Source organism: Dama dama, chromosome 20 (genome assembly GCF_033118175.1).
Source record: "Dama dama isolate Ldn47 chromosome 20, ASM3311817v1, whole genome shotgun sequence".
Lineage (NCBI taxonomy): Eukaryota > Metazoa > Chordata > Mammalia > Artiodactyla > Cervidae > Dama > Dama dama.
The window spans coordinates 99,292,648-99,317,835 of NC_083700.1; the positions used below are offsets into that span (position 1 = coordinate 99,292,648).

General features: G+C 56.8%; 1 protein-coding gene across 3 annotated transcripts in view; it reads right to left on the reverse strand.

Annotated features, from left to right (window-relative positions):
• PTPRF (protein tyrosine phosphatase receptor type F) overlaps window positions 1-23,457 on the reverse strand; it is an 83,559-nt gene extending 60,102 nt beyond the window's left edge. For 2 of the 3 annotated variants that reach the window (XM_061122158.1, XM_061122156.1), the window contains exons 1-5: window positions 23,299-23,457; window positions 16,409-16,485; window positions 9,191-9,326; window positions 433-578; window positions 106-247 (exon numbers count right to left, since the gene is read on the reverse strand). In XM_061122158.1, coding sequence (XP_060978141.1) covers window positions 106-247; window positions 433-578; window positions 9,191-9,281 — 379 coding nt within the window. In that variant the 5' untranslated portion in view covers window positions 9,282-9,326; window positions 16,409-16,485; window positions 23,299-23,457. The remainder of the gene's footprint in view (window positions 1-105; window positions 248-432; window positions 579-9,190; window positions 9,327-16,408; window positions 16,486-23,298) is intronic. The other variant, XM_061122157.1, reaches the window with a different exon arrangement.
• Between the last annotated feature and the right edge of the window lie 1,731 nt (window positions 23,458-25,188).

The following is a 25,188-nucleotide window of genomic DNA, read 5'->3' on the forward strand; positions in this document are numbered from 1 at the left end:
TACCAAATACACCACAGTCCACGGTGGGGCTGGGGCTGGCTGGCTGGCTCATCCCCCACATAAGTCTCCCCACCCTCCGACGCCACATCCCTTTCCAGCAGGTACCTTCGAGCACTGAGAGCTTGGCACTAGTGTTGATCTCTCCCAGACTGTTGGTGGCCGTGCACTCATAGATGGCTTCGTCTCGCTGCACCCGCAGTGGTTGGATCCGCAGCACAGATCCTGCCCCGTCATCAAACTCAATGACCTGCCGGAGGACAGACACAGGGTCACAGCCTGCTCGCGACAGACACCGGGCCCTGCTCAGGCTCAGCCTTTCTCTTGCCGAGAAAAGGCCCCCAGGGAGGGAGATCAAGACGAGGTGATATAGGACCAGACCCCAAAATAGGCAGAACCGGAGCCCTGCCTGCCCCTGCCCACCCGAAGCTGTACCTCGAAGCGCTGGGAGCTGACTTTCTTCCCCTTCTTCATCCATGTGATGCGCGGCTTGGGTTCCCCCGTGGCTTGGCACACGAAGGAGGCCACCCCTCCTGACAATCCAGTCTGGTCCTCGGGGACCTTCACGAAGACAGGTTTGCCTGGAGAGACAGGAACGTCAAGTCACCACGGGATGGTCACTGCAGAAATGGCCTATGCTACAGGGGGCAGGCATGGGGGTGGGGAAGAAAGGTCTATAAAGGAAATAATGGTAGTGATGCCTAGCCCTTATGCAGTGCTTCTTATGTGTTAGGTGCTCTTCAAAGAGCTGTGAGCTCATGAGGTGGTTTTATTTTTGCTTATAGAGAAGTCAAGGTACACAGAGGTAATGGGATTTGCCCAACATGACAGCCACTTAGTGGCAGAGCCAAGATTTGAACCCAGGCCACTGAGTCTGGAGTACTGAGTCTGTACTTGAACTGCTACACTCTTCTGTCTCCCATCCCCTCAACAATTCCAAGCTCTAGGACAAAGGCATGCTGAGAGCTGCTGGGAACGGCCCAGCCTCTCTCGCAGACATGACTGCTCTCCACCCAGGTGATGGTACCACCACCCACCCCAAGGCTAAAGCCAGAGACCACGACTCCTCCTCTCCCCGGACCCCACGCACCATCAGTCCCGGAGGCCTAGACCTTCCACCTCCTAATCCAGAGACGTCCTATCTCTGGATGCCTTCCCAGGTGATGCCTTTCCTGTAAATCTACCCTCCCCACCCAGCTCCCACTGACTGGGTGATTGTCTTCTGACGGCCTGGACATCTCCCCAAAGTTCCACCGAGAAGCAGCGGGAGGGGGAGAAGGGAGTGGGCTTGGACACTGTACAGTCAGTCACGCTCACCCACGCCACTCTGATATACAACAGGGTCAACCTGGAATCCCACCACCCACGGTCACAAGATCCCGGAAACCTGGCCTTCATTAAGATGTAGCAATGCCTCGTTAATCCCGACAGCGGATCCATTTCCTATTAATCAGGCCAATGAACAGCTCCAGGAAGGCTGATACCGTGAGAAGTGACCTTTCAGACCACCTGCTCGGTGCTGATGAGGCCAGGCCTGGCCTGGTCTCTGGCACAAAAACATGTTTGTGCAATGATGATAATCCCACTCTGTACCCGGTACTTTATCTCATTTAGTCCTCAACTGCTTGTTGTCCCCAGTTTAGAGGCACAGAGAGGTCAAGTCACGAGCCCAAGGTCACACAGCCAATGAGCGGCACATCTGAGATTTGAATTCAAGCCTGTTTGACTCCAAAACACCTGGCAGAAACAGTTCACCTTGGTGTAGTTGGAGGCTTTGTCACGAGCAGAGTCAGGGGGGTGGGGGGGGGCCAAAGCCAGATCAAAGAAGGTTGAGGAGTAAGTTGGGGGTGAAGAAGTGGAGAGCAGAGTACAGTGACTGTTTAAAGGAGACTGGCTGTGATGGGGAAGAGAAAGAAAAGGTGGCATTTGGAGGGGAGGAAAATTGGGAGGGAGGTTTTTACATTCTTCTTTTTTTCCTAAGATGTGACAGTACTTTTTAAAAACAATTTTATTTATTGACTGTGCTGGGTCTTCACTGCTGCACAGGCTTTTCCCGAGTTGCAGAGAGCGGGGCCTACTCTCCAGTCATGGTGCATGGGCTTCTCACTGCCGTGGCTTCTTTTGTTGCAGATCACAGGCTCTAGGGCGAGCGGACTTCAGGCTCTCGGGCTCTAGAGCACAGGCTCAATAGTAGTGGCACATTGGCTCATTTGCTCTGCGGCACGTGGGATCTTTCCGGATCAGAGATTGAACCTGGGTCTCCTTAATGGGCAGGCGAATTCTTTACCACTGAGCCACCAGGGAAGCCCGAAAGATGGTCTTTAAATGCTGATGGGAGGGAGGCAGCAGAGAGAGAAGGTGCTGATCCAGTGCAGAGAAGAGGGACAACAGATGGAGCAGTGTCTCCGAGGAGGGAAGGGTCTGGGGACCAACCACTAGGCTCAGGAGCGACAGTTGCAGTCCAGAGCTGGGAGGGCTCAGCCTTGCAGGGAGCAGGGAGGGGTCCATCGTACCCAGTACCCCAGGGTCCAGCGGGCTCTGCAGGTTTTGTGTAATTATTAAAAAAGGCCAGTAACTATCTCTGAGCCTCATCTGCTAAACGGTGCTAGAGGCAGGGGTCTGTGCAGACAAACTGTGATGACGTCTGTAGGCTGCTCCCACAGCTGGACACGTGGTGGACTTCGCCTGTGGGCAGCTATCACGCTCTTTAGCACCAGTAGTATTATCATCCCCATTTTAGAGATGGGGAAATGGAGGCTCAGAAGGTCAAACAACAGATAAATCAACACTGATCTGGTGTAAAGGCAGGGTTTGAGCCAGCATTCCAAACCCTAATCATAGCTCAGGGCTTCCCTGGAGGAGGGAAACTTGGGGACCTACCTGACTTGCACTTAGGAGTACCCAGAGGGGGCGAGGGCAGCCCTGCTGGGGTAACACGCAAACCTGCTCGGGGCCAGGGGGGCACGGGGACAGCACAAAGGTTCAGAGAAGCTCAGGCTGCCTCACTTGCCCCTACTGCCCTCTAAAGCAGGCTCCGGACACTCCGGTCTGCACAGCCTGTCTTTGTATGCTGGTCCTTTCAGTCAGGTCTTCTCAGATAGGGCCCCTCCTCCCACACTCAGGGGTGGGGAAGGGTCTCCTGCCCACCCCTCTGCACACTGCACACCCCTCCCCCTCACCTCCAGACTGCAGCTCCCCTCTCCTTCTGCTCTGCCACCACCTTAGTCCAGACAACACCCTCCCTCGACTGGACACTGCGCCAACCTAATCAGCTGCGTCCCTGCCTCCAGTCTTGTCCTCTTCAGCAGCCGGAGCAAAGTGGCAGCCTCTTCCCTGATCAAAACCCTCTAGAAGCCTCCCACGGCTTCTGAAACAAGACCTAAACTCCTGTCGTGATGGACAGAGCCCTGCCAGGTCAGACCCCAGCCCTTTACACCCCCCAGAGCCCTGGCTTCCCACCCTCTGGATGAGCAATGCTCATCCTGCACCTCAGGGCCTTTGCATAAGCTGTTCCTCCTACCTCTTAGACCACCTCTTTACCCACTGTCTCCTATCCACTTTTCTGATCTCAGTTTAAACATCATTTCCTCAGAAAACCTTCCTTGCCTCCCTGCTGTCGCCTCCACCTCGACTGGCTTAGTTCTGCGTTTGGGGCTCTCCGGTGACTCCCCTCTGCCCCTCACAGCTGTATTCATGATTTGTTACGTCCCGTGTGAGGTTACTGCTTTTGCTCACGGTTTGTTCTGTACACGTGTGAGGTTATCACTTTCTCCACATTGTGGAGGAGTATTTGATTCATGGCTGCTTCCCGACAGAGAACAATAACCCTGGGCAGGGCAGAAACCTGCCTGCCTTGATTCCCTCCCTGTCCCAGCGCCAACCCCTTTCCTGGCACAGGGCAGTGGCGGGGGGGGAGGGGGGGGCGGGGGACAAGGGAGGTAACCTGACGACCATGAGGGAAGGTCTGCAGAGTAGGATGGAGGCCTCGGGCTCCTCACACACACTGGGGAGCCCTCAACACCTGCTGGGGAGAGCAGCCCGGGGTGGAACCCCCCTGGTTCCTGCCTCAACCTGCCGGCTGCAGAAACCAGAGGCTGGAACCTGCTGAACCAGACAGCCGGGTGAGTGTGCCTAGGGGTGGGGCCTCTGCGCCAAACAAAGAACCGGGAGCTGGGGAGGCAGCCAGGTACAGGTCACGAGAGAGAAAGGGGAAGGCCTGAGTACAGTGGAGGCTGGACGGTGCCCAAGGCCTGGGGCCGTCGAGGAGGCGGAACCTCCCGGGGAGGCTGGAGAGGGGCCAGGGCCCTGCCCAGCCCACCCACCCACCAGGCTCCGGCAAAGACTGGCAGTGTGCAAGCCCAGGGCAATCCAGGGGGCAGGTCTCTCCCCTTCATCAGACCAGACCCTCACTTCTCTCAGCCCACTCACCCCCACAGGAGGGCACCTGTCATCCCACAGCTCTGCCAAACCCTCGCCTCTTTTCACCAGTTGGACTTTTGGGGAGCACAAATCCTGTCTCCCTGCTGCCTTTCCCACACTCACTCCTGCTACCCTGTCCAGGCTCACCTTTCTCAACTCTTTCAAAAAAGAAAAAGCAAAAAAAAGTACCTGCCACAGGCCAAGCACTGTGCGGGACACAGCTCAGGTCCCGTGGCGATGCCATCCCACCCAAGCCCGTGGGCATCCCCCTTGCCTTTCCATGTGCCCAGCCCCTCTCGTGCACCCTACTCAAGCCTATGAGAGCCTGCTCTGCGCCCCTCAGCCTTTAGGCTACAGTCGCTGGTCAGGTCTCCAGGCAGGCAGGCAACCTCAGTGACTTGACCACTCTGCCCAGTACTGACCAGAGCTGGCGTCCAGGGAGGCTCTGAACAGAACTTCCAAGGACACGTGCCTGGAGGGGCTTTTTGCCCCACCAGAATGTGGGGCCACCTCCCCTCACACCCACCCCTCCCTGACCACATGGAAGTCATGGCTGCCCAGGCCTTTGGGCAGCAGCTCCCAGGGGCATATGCCCCGGACACTCTCAGATAGCTGAGCCCATGCCAAGTGGGAGGGAGTGACCTAAGAGAGGAAACAAGTGGGCTGGCCGGGGGGCCATGAGGCTCAGGGTCCAGCCAAACTGAGCTGCCTAAGGCTACTCCCCAGGGAGATGACTGCTATTTTGTACCTTCCCTGCACCCCCTTGTACACAGGCACACAGACACGCAGCAGCCAGGGGCTGGAAGGGAGGGCAGGGAGGCGGGTTTCCCCGGCCCTGAACAGCCTAATGAGCTGGGGACTCATTAACGCTGGCTCCTGTGACCACTTCTGGCATCCCCGGGAGGGAAGTTCACTCAGAGACAACCCTGGGCTCCCAGGGGACACACAGGGAGCTCCAGGTCATGGCCTGGGATGGAGGGAGCACGTACAAAGTGTCAGGCGCCTTGAACATGTGACCTCAGTTAACCTTTCCAGGTAGAAGTGACTATCCTCATTGTGCAATAGGAAAACAGTCCCTGAGAGGGAAAGCAACCTGCCGGAAGTTCCATGGAGGGCACAGTCTAGACGGGCCACCAGATTTGGCCTCCCCAAGGATGGTGGGGGTGGGGTGGGGAAGGCACCGCTGAACCACGTACAGCACCCTGCCTGCCCCATTCCAGCTCCACAGACCAGGTCGGGGCTGTGACGACAGATACATCCCCAGTTACTTAGGATTTTACCCACCCACCTATACTTCTAAGCCTTTAGGCATCCTGCTCTGCTGCTGCTGCTGCTAAGTCATTTCAGTCGTGTTCGACTCTGTGCGACCCCACAGACAGCAGCCCACCAGGCTCCCCGTCCCTGGGATTCTCCAGGCAAGAACACGGGCGTGGGTTGCCATTTCCTTCTCCAACGCATGAAAGTGAAAAGTGAAAGTGAAGTTGCTCAGTCGTGTCCGACTCTTAGCGACCCCATGGACTGCAGCCTATCAGGCTCCTCCGTCCATGGGATTTTCCAGGCAAGAGTACTGGAGTGGGTCGCCATTGCCTTCTCCACATCCTGCTCTGGGCTCCTATGATTCCAAGTAACTGGACTGGCCTACGCTATCTGGGAACAAAAGGGAGACAGTCCTCATGGTGGTCCTCGCATGGGCTCCAGGGAGAAGCCCAGGCCCGTTCCTGCATCTTCCCCCCTCTCATCTCCTTAGGCAACACCCCTCCTTTAGCAAATGCCCACTCACCCTTCAGGGCCCCAGTTTCCAGGAAGCCTCCTACCCCCTCCCATGACATTTAGGTCACTACCTCTGGGGGTGCCAGCACCGCCCCCAGCATAGCGCACGCTGTAGTAACCCCACCGCAGGCTCCAGACGCAGGCTTGTGTGGATTCTTCTCACTGAACACCTGACAAGCACACAGCGGATCAGCAGAAACCTCTTCCTGCTCAGGACCACCTCTGGACCCACAAGCTGCCCTCTTCAGAAACACAAGCCCCGGCTGGGGGAGCCCCCGAGACCCATGCCCAGGTCCCCGCCAGAGCTGACTCGGCATTGACTCGGGACCTCTGGGCTAACTCTTGGCAGCTGCTTCTCCGCCCCTCTTCCCTGCACTTCCCTCAGAGGCCAGGGCCCCCATTCATTTGTCTCGTTAAGAGGCCTATAGAAACACATTTGTCCGCTTCGCGCTCCACTGCTCCGGTCGTCAATTCTCTGGGGCGCCTGCCCTACCTTTTGCAGCAGCTCTGTCCACGTTGCCTGCTTGCCCTGGCTAGAGGTTTCCCAGGCCCAACCTAAGGCTGGCCACGGTGTGGCGGCGGGGACAGATCCAATGTCTGTTCAGTGTGAGGCAGACTCTGCCTTCTGGGGTCAGGAGACCTCCAGGGGTCAGGTCATCACAGCCCCCAGCCCATGCCCCTCTTCCGCTCTCTGCATGGGAGCAGAACTCAACTCACCTATTTTGGCATCTCCAGCTGGTTCCTGCCTTCAAGACTGTGGTCTTTGGGCTCTGGTCCTTAAGAGACCAGCATGGAGGTTCTTAGACTCTGCTCTGTTCCACTCCGCTCCTACCAGGGGTTCAGGCCTGACTCCACCCTTCCAATTCACTCAGCTACCAAACTCCAGGCCCTGAGCTGGACAATGGTCTGACCCCCTGGGACTCGCAGACCTGACACAGAGTCACATGTGCCCAGGGGAGCAGCACATGACCAAAGCTCCTGGAGGAGGTGATGGCTCAAGGTGAGTGGAAATCGTCAGGTGAAGGGGATGGGGAAGAGGGTTCCTATCAGAGGAAACAGAAGTAACAAGGAGCAGGGAGCAACTGAGAAGTCAGCACGGCGGGGGTGTGGTGAAGGATGGGGCAGGTGAAGGATGAGGTTGGCAGAGGCTTACAGATGCAGGGTCTGGACCCCAAGGCTCCATCCTAAAGGCAACAGAGAGCGAGGGATTTTCAACTGAGAGACGACATGATCAGGTTTTCATTTTGCAACATAACTCCCACCATGGAACAGAGACTGGAGACAGAAAGCCAGCAGGAGGCTGTGGCCTGCAAAAGCCCGGGAGAGCGCTGAGCCTGGCTTGGATGAGGACGTGAAGGGAGAGGTGGATGCATTCCAAAGACATTCAGGAGGGAGAAACAGCAGAACTTGGTGATGGATTAGATGTGGGTATGAGAGCAGGAGGCAGCCCAGGTTTCTCACTTGGGTGGCTGGGTGGGTGGGAAAGCCATTCACAGGAGAGAGAACACAGAAAGATGGGCAGGTCTGGGGGAATGAGGGTGTGGGTACAGGTTCCAGCATGTTGGGTCTGAGCAGGAGGGGAGGCAGTTTCACTCCCAGGTGTATTGTCTCTGACAGCCAGCAGATGGTCCTCCCTCTGCTCTCAAGCTCCCATTTGAAGGCCCTACAAGTGTCCAGAGCGAGGCCAGCACGTCAGTGTCCAGGGGCTGACTCTGATGAGCCTTGGCCTCCCTGCCATCTCAGAGTCACACCCAGTGACTTCTACCCCAGGCTGTCCCTGCAGACTCCAGCTCTCTCCAGCAGCCCCTACCCTGCCCTGCTCCTGCTAGCCCGGCCCTCTCATCACCCCACTCCCCGCACCCCGAGAGCAATACCCTGTCTCCCTCTTGCCCTACGAGCCCCACCCAGCTCAGCCTGGCGGACAAAGGGCGGGGCTCTCCAGTCCCACCCCCTCCAGGATCTGGTCCTGAATAATTAATGAGCCCTTAGGAGAAAGGGCTTGGGTGGGGCAAGGAGAGAGCTCTGCACCCAGATACTTGGGAGAGGGGGCTGGGGGAACCTATGGCCGGCTGACCCCCAGGTTGGCCCTGGGCCACCTCTGGGCTCCAGACAGAACGGGAACAGCCCCGTTCCCCAGGGACCTTGGCTCCGACCTCGCCCCTCCCCCTCCGTGTGCAGATTGGCTAAATCTGCCCTGTGCCCCGCCTCCCACCAGTAACCAAGCAGTGGTAACCATGGTGACAGGGCGGCTGCGGCCAGTCTCCTAGTGCCAGGCAGGGGGAAGGGCGGCAGGAAAGGGACCAAAGTTCTGAGTTGGATCTGGGCAGGGGACAATCCCACCTCCCCCAACACACAGGAGGGGCGCCGGAGTCCAGCTACCTGTGGCCAAGTGCAATCTCTCCCCACTCTAAGGGCCGAGGGGCTGGGGGCAGCGATGCCCCTCTGCCTTGAAGCGGGGGAGGGAAGCAAGGGCTCAGTGTCTACAAGGGCCTAGCCCAGGGGAAGGGCTATGGTGGCTCCCTTCTCACCTTTCCCTGGACCTGTGCACACACCTGGTGTCCCATTCACACATCCACACACGTTCCTTGTGTGCGGCCCCTCTATTCCCACACCATCCCCTGATGCAACCCACACTGTGCCTTCTGCACAAGTCCACAGCAGCGGACACAGTACACGCCTGAGCACATCATCTATGACCACACGAATCTTGGGCACGTCTCACCTCCAGCCCATAAACAGGGTCACACTCACACATGCCCCACCCTGCAGCACCTTAAGAGACAGGCAGGCATTCTACAGGGTGCTCCTGGGAAGTACAGGGTTGGGGTTCTCCTTGGAGGCCGGTGCTCCAAGCAGGGGGCCTCTCTGGGACAGAAGGTCTGGAGGTGTATCTAGCCATCCTGTCTCTCCTGGTGACTGGTCCCATCCCCCCTTCCAGAGTCCTACTAGGAAGAATGCATCCTTTCCATCTGGGAGGCCCCACACCTTGAGGGGCCAGACTTACTGTCGCCATGGGCACCTGCCACCAAACCAAGCATCACAAGTGCAGGGACGAGGGGCACCATCGTCCTCCCTGGGGCTGGCTCAGGGGCCATCCGGGGCTCCAGCACCGCGGCCAGCCACAGCCCGGGATAATCAACCTGTGACGGAGAGAAGGGCAGAGTTAACTGGCTGGTATCCACCCATGTCCCACTGTCCACACGCCACTTCCTGGCTCCCACTCACCACAAGACCACCTAGTTCAACAGACACCCCCACCCGACCACCCAGACCTTCCAAACCTTGTGCAAACCCAAACTCCTCATCGATTCCCTGGAGACCCCAAGGATAACCCACCAGTCATATGTAGGGAGAGTATGAGAGGCTCTCAGGTCATTCTCTAAACCTGAGTAGGGGGCAGGGGCTACTGAGACCAGAGGATCTACAGGGATGTTCCATTCTGGACCTAGAGTTTCCAGCACGCCTCCATAAGGGGACTGGGACAGGGAAATGGGGTCCAAGAGACACAGACACACAGGGGGAGATGGAGACCGAGATAGAGCAGTTAGCAGACTCAGAGTTCCTGGGGCCTCCTGTTGCCCCTCCTCTGCCCAGCAGAGCCCACATGCTGGGCACAGGCCTCAGAGCACAGCCCTGGCGGTGGCAGACAGAATCCAGGTATCAGAGGCTTGGAGCCAAAGCCACAAGCCGTCTGGGCTCGCCAGGACGCGCTCTGGACGAGTTGCAGCCGCCCTGCCTGGCCACCCTCATCCTACCCAATTCCCATGGCACCAACCTTCTTTACAGGGAAACCACAGGGAGGCCCTAGTGGCCAGGACTAGGGGTGCTGGACCCTGAGCGTCAACCCCACACCTCCTCTGCCCTGCCCCAGTGGCCTAAAACAGTGCAAGCTTCAGACGGCGACTCGCTCACAACTGCCCTCGGGGCTGAGCCAGGAATCTGGGCAGCGGAAGACCGTGTGGATGGCCTGAGTGCCCCCAGGCCTTTGCTTACAGGGCTCCTCGGTTGGGTGTGCCCCTTCGCCCTCCACACACTCTCTTCCTGGCACCTATGTGGAGCACTCGGCGCGGTCACACTGGACGGTACGGACACACTGCTGTCACCCCCCGGCCCTGATGGCGAGCTCCTGAGGGTCTCTCTCCACGGCTCCCATTCAGGGGGCTGGAGAGCTGCTCCAATGCCCACCTGCTCAACTCACACCTTGCTCTGGGACAGGGGCTGGGGTACAGAGTCCCTCATTCATGCCCTGGGGATACAACAGGGCACAGTGTGACGGTGGACACCCCTCGGGGCTCCACAGTGGTACCTACAGACTCGGCTGGGAGAGTGGGGACCAGACCCAGCTGACCCACAGGGTGAGAGAATGTGCAAGGAGGTGACAGGGCTGGTAACAGGAAGAGTCAGGACTCAAAGATGGCTCTGCTCTGCCCTGGAACTTGGACCCTAGTCTCAACCGGGACAAAGTTCAGAAGAGCAGAGGGCAGGAAGTGAGCAAAGGTGCTGGCACAAAGCAGGAGGACTGTGAACTGAGGTAGGGGCTGACCACAAAGGGGAAAGCGGGGGGAGATGTCTCTTGTCCCAAGATCTTACCGAAAGTCTGAGATGGGCTGAGCAGCAAAAGCAAGAACGTTGAAGCAGCCTGGTGGGCATCCAGCCCCATTTAGCACACACCTGGGGTTCACAGAACTCAGGTAGTTGAGACCAGGACAGAGGGCATCCCCACCGCAATGCCTTGTATAGCCAAGTTGGGATGGAGACCACGCATCACTAAGGCCCTGTCTGTCTGGGCGTGATCACCATGGCATTGTCGTGCAGCACTGCAACCAACGATAGCGTTCAACTTCCCAGCAGACATCAGGTGGTGAACTGCCGGGCCGGGCTGTCATGGGGGTATGGGCCCTTGATAAAACCATCCTGCACCCTTGGTCCATGTATCAGCGGCGTGTTGCACCAAAGGACAGGGCAGAGGGGACTAGTACTGACATCGTGGAGTGCAACAATACGATGTACACAGAGGTTTCACTCCCAGGTACTGTACAAGCAGTCCAGGTGTGAACCTGTCTGTCCTACCACCAGTGCAGACAAACACACCTCTCTTGACATGGACGCAGAGGTGATGAAGCTACAGAGGAGCAACACTGTGGAGGTACAGCCCAGCACAACCATCATGGAGTGTAACTCCCCAGTGTAACGGTCACTGAGCCATAATCCCCTGTAGCTGCCTTGGCGCAGTAATCACAGCAGTGCATCACCCAGGCAGAGACATCATGGAGGTGCAGCTGTCCTGGCCAGACGCCATGTCAGTGTGGACAGACATCATGGGTGTGCAGCTGCCCGATGGACATTACCGAGGTACATTATCACAGAGGAATAACACCAGTTATCAATATCATGGGGTGTCAGTCCCCAGCACAGCCACAGCGTCACTTGGTCATATCTGATTCTTCTCTGACCCCATGGACTGTAGCCTACCAGGTTCCTCTGTCCGTGGGACTTCCCGGGCAGAAGTCCCAGGAGTGGGTTGCCATTTCCTTCTCCAGGGGATCTTCCTGATGCAGGGATTGAACCTGAGTCTCCAGCACTGCGGGTGGATTCTTTACTGCTGAGTCACAGAAGCCCAGTACAGCCATCATGGGGGTGTTACTCCAGAGCAGATATCATGTGGTATCCTCCTGGATGAGATTCTGGCCATGGGTGTCAGAGAAAGTGGGCCTCTCATAAGTCCACCGCCACTGTACAAAGACAACTGGCCCTGATGTGGGGACTCCTGGCTTGCCCTGTGTATCTGGGTCTGGAGTGCCTAGGTCACTGGTCTGATGCAGAAAGAGGAGAGACGGAGGTGAAGACGTTGAAAAGATGACATTCCCTCCTAGACAGCTTCTCCCAGCAGTCCATGGACACGAGGACACCTCGAGTGATGGGGAAACATGGGGACACAAAATACAGACACGTTCTCAGGGAATTACTCCGGCCAGCACATGGCTGTCCCGGCCAGGGCTTCTCCCTCACCAGCTCCCGGTATGAGCAAGCTGCCTCCGCCCTGACTCTGGGCACAGAGCCCACCCCAGTATCAGGCAGTGCAGGCCGTTCCCAGCTTCAGGGCCCTGCGCTGAAGTCCCATCAGAGTCCCAGGTCCTGTGTCTAGACACTGGCCCTGCCCCCAGCCCCGGAATGCTCAGGGTCACCTGTGAGGAGACGGCAGGAGGGGAGTAGGGAGGCGGACTGACGCCTGCCTGGCTGGGATAGCCGAGAACCTTCTGAATTCAGTGCAGTGGCGTTAAGAGCAGAGTGTCCACTTCTGCCCATGGCTGGGTGGGCCTGGACTCTCACAGCCGAGATGAAAACAAAGCCTGAGCACTTGCACACTCGGCTCATCTCTGGATGGCACTGCGGACCATCGGTTCTACCAAGTGACACACCTGGGCAGGAAAACAATTCTGTACTGAATGCTATCGTACAGTATCACTGGATGCCATTTTTCCACACTCAGAATGGTTTTCATATATCCTTTTTCTTTGCTACATCAGTGTAAAGCTGCCAACTGCCCTTTCTTGGGAAGAACTGTCCTTTATTCTGAAATTTTGTCCTTGGTGTTAAAATGTCCTTTCTTACAGGAAGTGATGGGGGATAGGAGATACCAGTTATTTTTTAATAATGTCCTTACTTTGGCAAAATAAGAATTGCTAACCCCATGTCTGGCCTCCAAGTCCTTCTGGAAATTGTACTGGTTTGTGAAATTGAAGAGCTTGGGGATCTCTGCTGTGAGGAAAAAGAAAGGAGCAGGCACCACACCAAGCCACAGGATTCGAACACAAACATCACGGACAGGCCTGTAAACAGAGGCCAGGCCACCTCCATGCAGCCAACCCTTGCCGGCCTCAATGGGGGCTGCCCCAGGGAGACCATGTGACACCAGCCATAGTGGGGTGGGGGCGGGGGGGGGGTTCCCTGGCTGGAGAACAGCTGGGATCATTCCGAGGCCTCCTCATGAATATGCAAACACAGATTGATTTGTTTCCCTTGGGCACGTGTTATTATTCACAAATATTAATTAGTCTCCAAATACCACCTGTTCCTACAGCTTCCTCCCCACTTCCTCCCTGGGCCAGGACTCTGGCTCCCAGGGGGGCCTGGGGCCCCTGAATGGATGTTAGTAGAAAGAGGGGTATGCAGGGCCCCAGGGAGCGGCCGGCCAAGGGGAGAGGCCAGCGCCTGGGCAAGAGGAATGTGAGGGCGGGCAGCGCCGGGAGCTGTTCATCTCCTCACCGGCAGGCAGCTAACCGAGCCCTTTTGTCACGTCCCGGACACTTCATCGCGTGGCACTGCAGCAGCAGCCGCGGAGGCGGAAACAGGCCTTGTTACACTTGGGAAGGGAAAACCAACGTGTTTCCAACTCTCACCAAACCAACCACCAGATTAAGACGGGAATAAATCAGTCTCAGCCGTTCCGTGACCCCGGCCCCGAGAAAGGAGGCGGCCGGCAGCAGGCCGCCTTTGCTCCTCCAGCTAGTTGGTCAGGGTCTAGTGGCACAGCCAGAATCAGCACCCCTACCCAGGAAGCTGGGACCCTGACCCCCTGGCAGCCCTCAGCAGTTCAATCTCCTCTGTGAGTGGACGGGGAGTCAAGACGACTGTCCCAGAGTCGCGGGGAGGTGCAAGCTCCAGCGAAGGCTGAGCACTGGGGGCAGGAGACCAAGGGGCCAGCAGAGGCAGCTTCCTAACAGCTATAACTCCTAGGCCACCAGCCCTCTGGCCTCCTTCCTTGGGGAGTGGAGCCTCCCCTGGGTTAATGTTCACCAACGTGGTACCTCCAGGCCTCTGTACACATTGTTCTCTGTACTGGAAAAAAGGCCTTCTCCTGGCCCAGCCACCAATTCACCCACCAGAACTCAGCTCCAGTGGCTGATCACTGCGAATCTTCCCTGAATGGCCCTCCTCAGTTTTTCAGATTGGTACAGCATAGTGAAGGAGCAAAAAGTGGCACAGACCCGTGCTTCTCAATCCAGGGAGATCTTGCCCCATGATGGGACATCAGGCGATGTCTAGAGACAGTTCTGATTGTCTGACGGGGGGAGACAGTTCTGATTGATGGGGGAGGGGGTTAAGTGCTACTGACACAGTAGGAAGAAATGAGGGATGCTGCTGGACATCCTACAATTAACGGGCCAGCTCCCCCAAATTAAGGATTATCTGGTCCAAAATGTCAACAGTCCTGAGGCTGAGAAACCCCAATGCAGACAGCAAAATCGTTCCCTGATATCCCCTAGGTCCTGCCCTGGCCGCTGCCCCAGAACCCAGTCCCTATGAGTACCCTGGGCCCCAGGACCCCAGGTATGCTTGACTCTTACATTAGCTGAACCTAGGCCTCTGGATCTCAAGGCATCTTGCCTGCCCCCTCTCAGTCAGTTTTGCCTCCAGAAGCACAGCCATATAGCACACCCCAGTCCTACCCCTTCACACATGCCATCAGCAAGTGGCCTCCCCAGAGGACAGAGGGCTCCATGTTCAGGCCCCTTTTCTGGTGAGAGTGGGCTCCCAGGAAGGTCAGACCCATAATCCGTGGATGGACAGGTGACCCATACCCATCCTCCCCACCTGACCTTTCCGACTAGTGACACAGCCTTCCCCCTGCATCTTCTGCTGCTGCTGCTGCTGCTAAGTCACTTCAGTGGTGTCTGACTCTGTGTGACCCCATAGACGTCAGCCCACCAGGCTCCCCCGTCTCTGGGATTCTCCAGGCAAGAACACTGGCGTGGGTTGCCATTTCCTTCTCCAATGAGTGAAAGTGAAAAGTGAAAGTGAAGTCGCTCAGTCGTGTCCGACTCTTAGCGACCCCATGGCCTGCAGCCTACCAGGCTCCTCCGTCCACGGGATTTTCCAGGCAAGAGTACTGGAGTGGGGTGCCATTGCCTTCTCCCCCTGCATCTTCTACAGATGCCCAAAGCCCACCTCACCACACACAGGGCCTGGCCCCCAGCAGACGCCCGATATGTGCTCATTTCCTCCCCCTCCCTAAGCCAAACCCATCTCTTCCACAGACCTCTTCACTGGCCATCATGCAGAACTGTCCGGGGGGGCCTGGCAGAAGGCAGGGTGATGAACAAGACAGTCAGGGGCTCTGCCTTCAGGGCGCTTGCAGAGGACTCAGACTCGGCTGGAACCCGTCCTCCCCAACCCCTCCTCCAGGTCCCCACCTCAGCGATGAGCACCACCACGGCCAGCCACCCAAGCCAGCCAGGCCTCCTCAAATTCTCCCTTTTCCTCATCCCACCTGTGCAGCTGGTCAATACGTCTGAATGTGTCCTGCCTCCACCCCAACAACCACCACGTTAGGAAGATCTCATCAGCACCCATGTCTTCAGTGGGCTTCCTGCCTCTGGTCACTCCCTTCCAACCCTTCCTGCACACAAACCAGCGCTCCATTCAGTTTACAGAAACGCATATCCAATCAAGGCCCTCAGCTTTGTCTGCTGCTTTTAACCCACATTAGAGATGCAGATAATGTTTCATGAATGAACAAATGAATGGGAAAATGGGTGGATGAATGTGTGGATGCAGGTTCTTTGATTAAGAACTTTCAGTGCCTTCATATCACGCTCAGCGAAGAGTCTTTAGTCTGACATCCAAGGCCCAACACACTTCAACTGTAACCAAACCCTCCAACTTCATTCCCTGCAACTCTGCTCTGGGCTTCTAGCAGATAGAGAGAAGTCGATTTCAAAGAGACATGGAAGAATGGACCCCAGATCTTGTGAGTATCCTGCTCTTTCTTCCACAACCTACAGTCAACAAGAACGGTCTTTTCTATAGAAACATGGTGAATGGGAAGCACAGAGATCCTGGTGGAAGTCCTGCAATGTTACCCAGAAGCCTATTTCACACCTACAGCAGCTGACAAGCTGTATATCATTCCCCAGCCACCTCCACCACCCACTCCAGCCAGAGACTCAAGAGCCATCCACGACACCTCCCTCCGCCTCCTGTCCCACATTCAACCCTTCACCATGTCCTGTCTACTCGGCCTCCCTAAATAGCACTCAAATCCCTCCTCTCCACCTCCACCACTGCCTTCCTTGTCCAGGCCTCCATCACCTCTCTGCCACATGCACACTGCATCACCATGTCTCTTAGCGACAATCCTTTCATAGCTCTCCACCAATCTGAGTCTAGATCTGAACTGCCCAGCCTGGCCCTTAGGGCCCCTAGCTGGCTGGACACTCACCAGGCTTCTGCTTGCTCACGCCAGTCACTCTTGGACAACCGGCAGTGAGGGCAGGGCACCGGGGCCTCCGCTCCTTCCTGGAAAGAGGGAAAAGGATGAGGAAACATTAAGAACAGCACCACAGCAGAACATGTATTGACACAGAAAGACACTCAAAATGTGTTTATGCAGGGGTGGGAAAAAAGCAGTTTATGGGACTGTTCAAGCAGGACAATCCCCATTTAGTAAAAATGCCCATCTCTTCGCTTCATTCACTCACTCCTTCCAGGCTCCTGAGCACCTACTATGTGCCAGGCTTTCTGCCAGGCACCCTGTATAGAGCCGTGAACAACACAGACCAAGTCCCTGACCTCAGGAGAAAAACTCGTGTCCAAACTCCTTAGCGTGACCTTCCAGCACAGCAGTTCTGCCCACCCACCTCTGCAGCCCCATCTGGCTGTGGTTCCTTGCCAGCCGGCAGGCCTGACAATTTATTTCCTCTTCTGATCCTCAACCTGTGCCATATTCTTACAGCCTCTCAGCCTTGCCTGTGCCCTGCCCCACCGCCAGGACTGCACTCCCCACCTGTTCTAGCCAGTGATCCTTCAGCTCTCAGAGCCAAGAGCACTTTCTCAGGGAGGATGTGCAGGCTACACACTTGGACCTTGCCTCAGAGCAGTGACCACAGATGTGATGATTTATTTATTTACACAATTGCTGAGTGGCCGCTGAGTCACAACCGTAATAAGCTTGGTGCGTGTCGGTTCAGCTCCAGGTCCCCAGCTCCCAGTAGAAGGCCAGCGCATAGTAGGTGCTCCATCAATATACACTGACTGGGCAGAGGGACACATGAATGAGTTCACGGAAAACAGCCCAACCTGGGAAGAACCACGCCAGCATCCACGGAGCCTTCAAAGAAGCTTCAGAAGCAGTGTTTATTTTTGACTCTGTGCTGCTCTATAATTTCTAAAATGAAGGTGTGCTCCTGGATGCCTCTTCCACTGGCACACACACAGTGAGAGGGCCCGGCCCCATCCTTCTAGAACCATTATTGAGCCCCTACCTGGCGTGGGTCCCCTCCTGGGTCGGGGAAGGGGTCTGACCTGCCCACAGATCTCACAGCCCCCTCCCCACTGCTCAGCAACCATCTCCCTGCTGCCCGTGCCACTCGGGCCGCACCTTGCACGGGTTTCTCCTCGGTCTCACGTCCCCACGCACACAGGGATCCTGCTCCACATGGCAGTTCCATCCTGGCTCCTCCCCCAGCAGACCCTGACTGGGTCAGGGAACCCCCCGAGGCCAACCCCCTACAGCTGGCACCTGGGAATCAGCCTCACTTGAGACTGACCACCTTGGCAACACAGGTGATGTCTGCAGGCCGGAGGCCCATCCTGATTGACCAGGACAGGCCTGGCCAGCCCAGGACCATTCGTGCTGACCCTGAAGCTCACAGCCTCTCCTACATCCACTGCTCCCTCCCCCAAGAGCCCAAAGGGCCTGGGCCTCGGGACGGTCACACGCTCCTGGCCCCCAGCCCACTGGCTTCTCCACAAAGCCCCCTGTGGCCCCTGCTCCCAGCACAGGCTGCCAGGGGGGTCTGGCCAGACAAACCAGCTTCCATGTCCCAAACTCAAAGGCCCGTTTGTCTGGGGATGCCCACTGGGGCCTCACAGGGCCAGGCGTGAGGCTGTCAGCTCCACCATTGCTCAGGGACCCTGGGGCAGAGTCCGAGGCAGAGAATGGGGAGGGTCCCCCAAGCCAGCTGCACTATGACCACACCCAAGGCCACACCAGGAACACTGGGTCTGGTGCTTGGACCTAAGCTGAGCAGGAGCCACACCTGGATAGAGGGGGATATGCCCCAAATGGCCTGGAGATGGGTCAGAGGACAGACAAAACAGGCAGAGAAAACCTTGCACGTGGAAAGACCCTAAAGCACAAACAGGATTCCAGAAGAGCTGGTATAGCACCTGGAACCACCAGTGCCCAAAACAACCTAAGAGAGTGATCAGAATCACCCGTCAGGGTCACCTGCAGAGCTCCCAGACACAGCACCAACCAGGGCTGCTGGGCACACCCAGGAGACCAACTGGAGAAGCTACTCAAAAAGGGCCTGGCTGGTACCAGACCCAAGTTAGGAATCACCAGCTGGCATCCACAAAGGCCTCAGGAGCGAGATTGGCATTGGTGACCAGGATCAGGTGAGCAGGCCTTGGCACCAAGCCAGGCCTGGCCCCTGGCAGGGTTCTCTGTCATTTGCCAAGTCTGGAAGCCGGCCTGGCAGCAGGACCAGAAGCAAGTTGAAGTCTAGAGGAGAACGGACACTTCTCTCAAGTAGCTCCCAGGCATCCCTGTGGCTGCACCAGAACAGTCCCCAGAAGTAGCTAAAACACTGCCAAGGAACAAAACCACTGTTCACAGATCTGAACACTGGGGACAGAGTCTAAGTACATCTGGACCTCAGAGGCAGACACCTCACCTGACACCCACGGCCAGAGCAGGTGGGGAAGACGGGACCTAACACGCTGAGGCCGCCCCTTCTCAGAATCCCTTTCCACCCATTCCCAACGTCTCTTCCCCAGGGCTTCACCCTCTCTAGTCTTCTCACACTAGCCCACCTGAAGGTCAGATACACCTGAGCAACACACATGATCCGAGGGATGGCATGAGGGCTGAGGGCTAGGCACTCTCCAGCCTGCTAACCAAAGCTCAGAATTGCAGCTACTTTAGGTGAGCAGATGCCCAAAGAGTTTTAAAAGCCCTTCCCACTGTGATTCTGATGGGGTGGGTTTGCATCGCCCGCTTTGATGATTATTACAATAAGAACTGCTAACACCGAGACAGCAATCCTTACTAGATGCCAGGCCCTGTTCTAAGCACTTTCTGCATATTAACTTCGATCTTCTAACCACCGCACAAGACATGGACTTCTGTTATATCCATTTTGACAAAAGGGAAAATGAATTCAGAGATGTTAAGCAACTTGTTCAAGGTCACACTGCTATTAAGTGGTTTTGAACCCAGCAGTTTGAAACTAGAGCCTGCACTTTTTACTAGTGAGGCTGTCTTCTCTTGGGCACAGCTCTAACACGCTCTCATACTTCCTCAGACCTCTCTCCTGAGCTCCAGATTCTCACACACATCTCCCTCCTAAAAGACCCCCTCATCCCACCCTCAAATGCTCCAAGCATCTCCAAGGCCAAAAGGTTGAACCATAAGCTTATTATCTGCCTCTCCCCAAATCCACCTCTCATGCCCAAGTCCCTGGCTCAGTGAAAGCCCTATTCAGTCACTCCCAGGAACCTAGACCCCTTCCTCTCCCTCACTCCCACGTCCAATAAATCATCCTGTCCTAATAAATGTGTGCCTTGTAAATGGCTCCATGCTACCAAACCACCATTTTCTCTCATCTGACTTACCTTCACCCTTCTCATTGGGTATCCTATTTCCATTTACTTCCCGCAGCCATAGAATCCTCTTCTGGAAACATGAATCTGATCACAGCACATTCCACACACCCCACCCTCTCATTCAAGCTTTAATTATTTGGTGCTTCCCTTTTTGTGTTCTCAGAGTAAAGTCATAGTTACTTAACAGGGCATTAGATTTGCTCTATCTCTGAACACACCACAAGTGATAAGACTTCTGGGTGTCTAGACATAATTTTTTTTTTCCCCTGCTTGGAGTGCCTTTTCTTCAATTGGAAAACTCCTATTCATCCCTCAAAACCCAATTCAGATAGCTCATTTTCTTGGTCTTCTTTGGGACTCATCTCATCTTGATCTCTGAACTTGTGGTGAACTCCTCCAATCTTCTAACCTCAGTTCAGAATGGCGGCTGCTTCAGGTGATGCTGATGCTGGGCTTAACCTCAGCAGTTCCTAAGGAGTGGGCTGCCTCTTCGACACAGCAGTTAGTCCCATAGGAAGCATGGCAGCCCAGCTGAAAGTGCCTAGCCTAGAGTCTGGCACACAGTCGGCAATCAATAAGAGGTTACTGAGTTGCTCTGCATTCTCATGATGCAGTCTGTTCCCCCAGGGACCATGAGCTTCTCAAGGGCAGGGCCCTGGCTGCAAGCTTGGTCCAAGCACACAGCAGAGTCAGTCACACGGGAAGCAATCACCACTGCTGCTGATAACATTGCCACACAGGGGATTCCCACGACAGCCTTAGCACCCAGCGAGGGTTGGACGACTCTTCCATTTTATAGGGGGTGAAACTGAGACTCAGGGAGAACAGGATCTCCCCAAGGTCTCAAACTGGAAAGTGGAGGGGCTGTAGTGTATGTCACAGCCTCTGTAGGAAGAGGTCTGGGTCCTATCTCCTGCTGACTGTACTGGACTTCCACAGTCAGGACTGATGAGAACAAGAGTGCAGCGAGCACAGGGAGCAAAGGCCAGCATTTTGCTGCACAGAAATACAATTCCCAAGTAAGGCAGCCAGGCTGCTCTTACTGTAACATATGCCCCCCTCCCCGAAACCCCCTCCCCAACTGCTTCACCAGCACCCAAACCTAGCCTCCTCTCCTAGAAGCCAGGACACCATACACACGCTCACCATGTGCACAAGGCTGACCAGAGGGGAGGCCAGGAGCTACAGGAGGAAGGAGAGAGGAAGATGAAATAGGAAATATGAAAACTATTTCCTTTTTAAAGGGAAAAAAGAGGGAAGAGGAAAAGCAAACAGAACTACAGAGATGTTTCCAATGACAAGGGGAAACTGAGCAGGCAAAAATGTACGAGAAGATGTGTGCACAAGAATGCACGAGGCTGCACATGTACACACACCCTTCCTAGGCTGTGCACAGGGGTGGGTGCAGTGAGAGTGTAAGCAAGCACACAGACTGGGACATGGGCGTGCAAACACAGCAGATTTTGGACCTCTGGCTGCTGCGCAGGCCCAAGTGTGCAAGTGAGAGGGCACTGGGGAGACAAGTGGATATGGAGTGGAGGTGGGGGTGGGAGGGTGAGCTGAGTGTGGAAATAGGGGAGTGTGAGTGTGTGGCCTGGGCTGGGGCTGTGGATGTGGGGGTACTTGGGGAGGCTCACCTGCGCCTTCCTGAAGCCCTAGGCTCATTCATACCATCAGTTAAAAACTGGGATTTTCTTGCTTCCTGAAGCAAGAGTTAATAAGGAGCCAAGCATAGAATTTCCTGAGATTTTTCTGACAGAACCTTGCTCTGGATCCCACTGGATGCCTGATGCCTCTCAAAGGATCCCTCAGCAGATCTCCTGCCTTCTCAGGGGATCCTTCACCATTGAGGATCCCCCTGGAAGCATCAGCCCTGGATCCTTTTCCAGACCTCCCACCCCAATGCACTTCTCTGGTCAGATCCCGCACCAGGTCACTCTGGGAGCCCAAAGGGAGTCTTCATCACCAACACTTCCGCAGTCCAGACTCCCGGGCCTGCTCCCCGGGGCCCCCAGGGGAATCCAGAGGACCCTCCCCCCCAACTCCTGCCAGCAGCCTCCTTTCCATTTCACAGCTCAGACAGGCACCCGGCACCCACCCATCAACCTGTTCCAACTCGGGGGCCCTGCACTGGGGGGTGGGGGGTGTTGAAAAGAGGAGAAAAACTAGCCCCTCCCCCACCCTGGGGTGGACGAACCAGAGGGGCAGCATTCCAGAGGAAAGAGGAGGAGGTCTGGGTCTCTGCAAAGGGGCGGCAGAGATTCCAGTCCGTGGGAGACAGAGACAGCAAGAGACCGGCAAGAGATTCGACAAGAGACCCGGGAAGCGAGATCCAGAGATGGGGGAGGGAGCACAGAGAGACCTGGGAAGAGAGAGCAGAAAGCCAGGAAGAGCACAGAGAGACCCAGGGAAAGAACGCAGAGACCCGGCAAAGAGCACAGAGAGCCGGGGGAAAGAACACAGAGACCCAGCGAGAGAGAACAGGGAGACCCCGGGGGGAGTCGCAGACAGCAGAGAGACCCCGGGCTTGCTTGGGGGTGGAGTGGGTTGAAAGTGGGAGGCCGCGACACGGGGAGACAGAGATACAGAGGCTTTGAAGGGCGTAGAGAGACGGAAACACGGAGGGAAAAGGAGAAATAAGCCGAGACAGGATCGCGGGCACAGCGATGAGGACCGGGGCACACCAACACGGGACGGGACGGGACGCAGGGCGGCGACTGAGTGAACTTTCCGGAGCGGGTCCGAGTGGACACGTCCTCACGGGACAGGTCGCCCCAGGGCCTTCGGGTCACTGCACCCGGGAAGGGCGGGTACAGCCCGGCCCGGCTCCTCCCCAGCCCGCGCCGGCGACCTGGGCGTGGGGGGGTGGGAGTGGGGGTTTCCAAACTCGCGCCCCGCGCACCCCGGGACGGCACGTGCGCCCGGGCCGCGAGCAAGACGGGGGCGCGGCGGCTGCGGATCCCCCGCCGGCGGGGAGGGGGCGTCTGCGCGGCGGGGGCGGGGGCGCGGCCTGGACCCGCCTGGAGCCGGGGAGGCGGTGGGAGGCTGAGGGCCGCCCCCGGAGCGGGTCCGCGCCGGTGGTGGGGGCGGACGAGGCGGGACCCGGGAGGGGGAGCCCCGACGCAAAAGGGAAACTTTGCGCTGGGGGGGGTGGGGGGCGGCGCGGGCTGCGGCTCAGGTGCGGCGGGAGGGAGGGGGCGAGGCGGAGAAAGGGGAAGGCGGCGAGGGGCGGCAGGGAGCTAGCCAGCCGGCGGCGGGTTGAAGGTGGGGGCCGGGGGGGCCCGTCTGCCGCGGCGTAGCGCGGGGAGGAGCCGTCGGGCTTGGTGGGGGCGCTTAGCCGAAGCGGCGGGCGCGGCAGGTGGGGGCGCGGCCCGGCCTAAGCGGCGCCCCCAGCCCCCCGGGACCGCCCCCAGCTCAGCTCGGCGAACGCGGGGAGAGGGCGGGGGAGTGGGAAAGGGACCGATGCGGAGGGAACTGGAAGGGGGCCCGGGGGTCACTCACCGCCTATCCAGGGGCCGTCGGTCCGCATGTCCCCCCCAGGCCGCTGGGGCCGCTGCTCCCGCTCCTCTTCTGCCGCCGCCGCCGCCACCGGATCCCACTCCCGCCACCGCCGCCCGAGCTGGAGCCGGAGCCGGAGCTGGAGCCGCCGCCTCTGCCGCCGCCGCCACCACCGGTTCCGCCGCTCCCGCGCCAGCTCCAGCCGCGTGCCCGCGCCCACGCCCGCGCCCCTGCCCCTGCCGTGCGCGTCCCCGGCGCCGCCCCTCCCCTCGTGCACTCTCGCTCGTAGAGCTGCTGAGCCGCGTAGGCCCGAGACCGCAACCCAGACCCGCGTCTAAACCGGCCCGGACCCCAATACAGAACCGGAACCCCAATAATGAGCACGGGCAGACCCAAACTTCCATACGAAGTCCGGATCCTCTTAGAGGCTCCCAATCCAAATGTGAACCTGATACTACTCTAGGAGCCCATTTTTTCTCCGTAGAGATCTGAACCTGCTATTGAGCCCAGACCCACCCCCAACTCAATAGTAAGTCCAAACCCCTAAATCTGCCGGGAAATTGGCTCGAGTAGTAGTTTTAATCTGAACCCCTATATTAACCTGAAATACCAATTCTTAGGCTAAAACCGCTTTATCACCTCTACTTGATTGTGACCCCAGCATCAACCCTGGTCCTTAAATGGACCCCAGTACCAATGCTGAGCCCCAATCCCTGTGTGAACCTTAAAATCCAATAGCTACCTTGCTATGGTAGCTACTCAGCACTTTTTTGTGAACCCCAAGCCTTTCCATAAAACTAACACTGCAGTCCTAGCCCCAGGTCAATACCAACACACCTTGTGAACTAGGATTGAGTCCCTAGAAAAGGACCTTAATACAAATACTGACCTCAGACCTCATCTATTTGAGGGACCATCTAAGACCCTAACTTGACTCACCTCTAGTGGTAATCTTGGAACCTAAGATTTATGAGACTGGCTTTGTAGAAGCTCCACACAAATCCACTGCCGCCCCATACTCACTCTCTACTCCTCTGACCTGATGTCAACCCACACCTGAGGCTGGCCAACCCCAAAATCAGCAATGCCAACTGTGGACCTGAGTCAGGTCCTGAATTGGCCCTTGGTTCAGCACTTGATGGTGTTTTCCAAGCCTGATATAAACCTCAGTATTGAATTTCTGACTCCTCATATCAAACTTAAATGCTGACCCTATAAATCTCTGGCTAAACCAATAACTTACCAGAAGATTTACTACAGGTCCTAACTCATAGGAACTTGGTGAGCTCCAAACCAAGAGCCACACCTTGGCACCAAAGTCTCTGATCTCAGACCTACCGGGCAGTCCATGTCACATCAGCCCTCTCCTGCCTACCCACCTCATGAAAGATGGGAAGCCTATCCCGACTGCCGAGGTCAGATGAGGACCCCTATGGGGTCTCTGATCTGTGGGGTCTCTGTGATATCTCTATGAGTCTGGGGGTCAGGTGAGAAATAAAATCTGGAGATTGTTGAAGCACCTGGATTCCTGGAGCACAGTGTAATGTGCAGGGCAGAGGTAGAGGTGGGGGGTCTGGGGCTATGAGCTGAGTGGAGTTCTGGTTACCACCTAATTCACTGCCTGCTTTTGCCCTGGACTTGAATTTAGAAGCGGTGTGTGTGCGCCCCCTCGTGTGTGAGAAGGGGATGGGAGTGAATCTGGGCAAACAATCAGATCCGGATTCCAGATGACAAACGGATCAAAAATGAACATTCCTAGTCTGTGGTTTTTTATCCACTGATAATTTTGGTGTCCTGTGGAGGAGGCATTGCAAGTTTTGTGCATCTTTAGACAGTTTGGCCTGTTTTTCAGAAGTGGAGTGAGTTTAGGCTTCGGGGGAGGGTTTCTTCTAA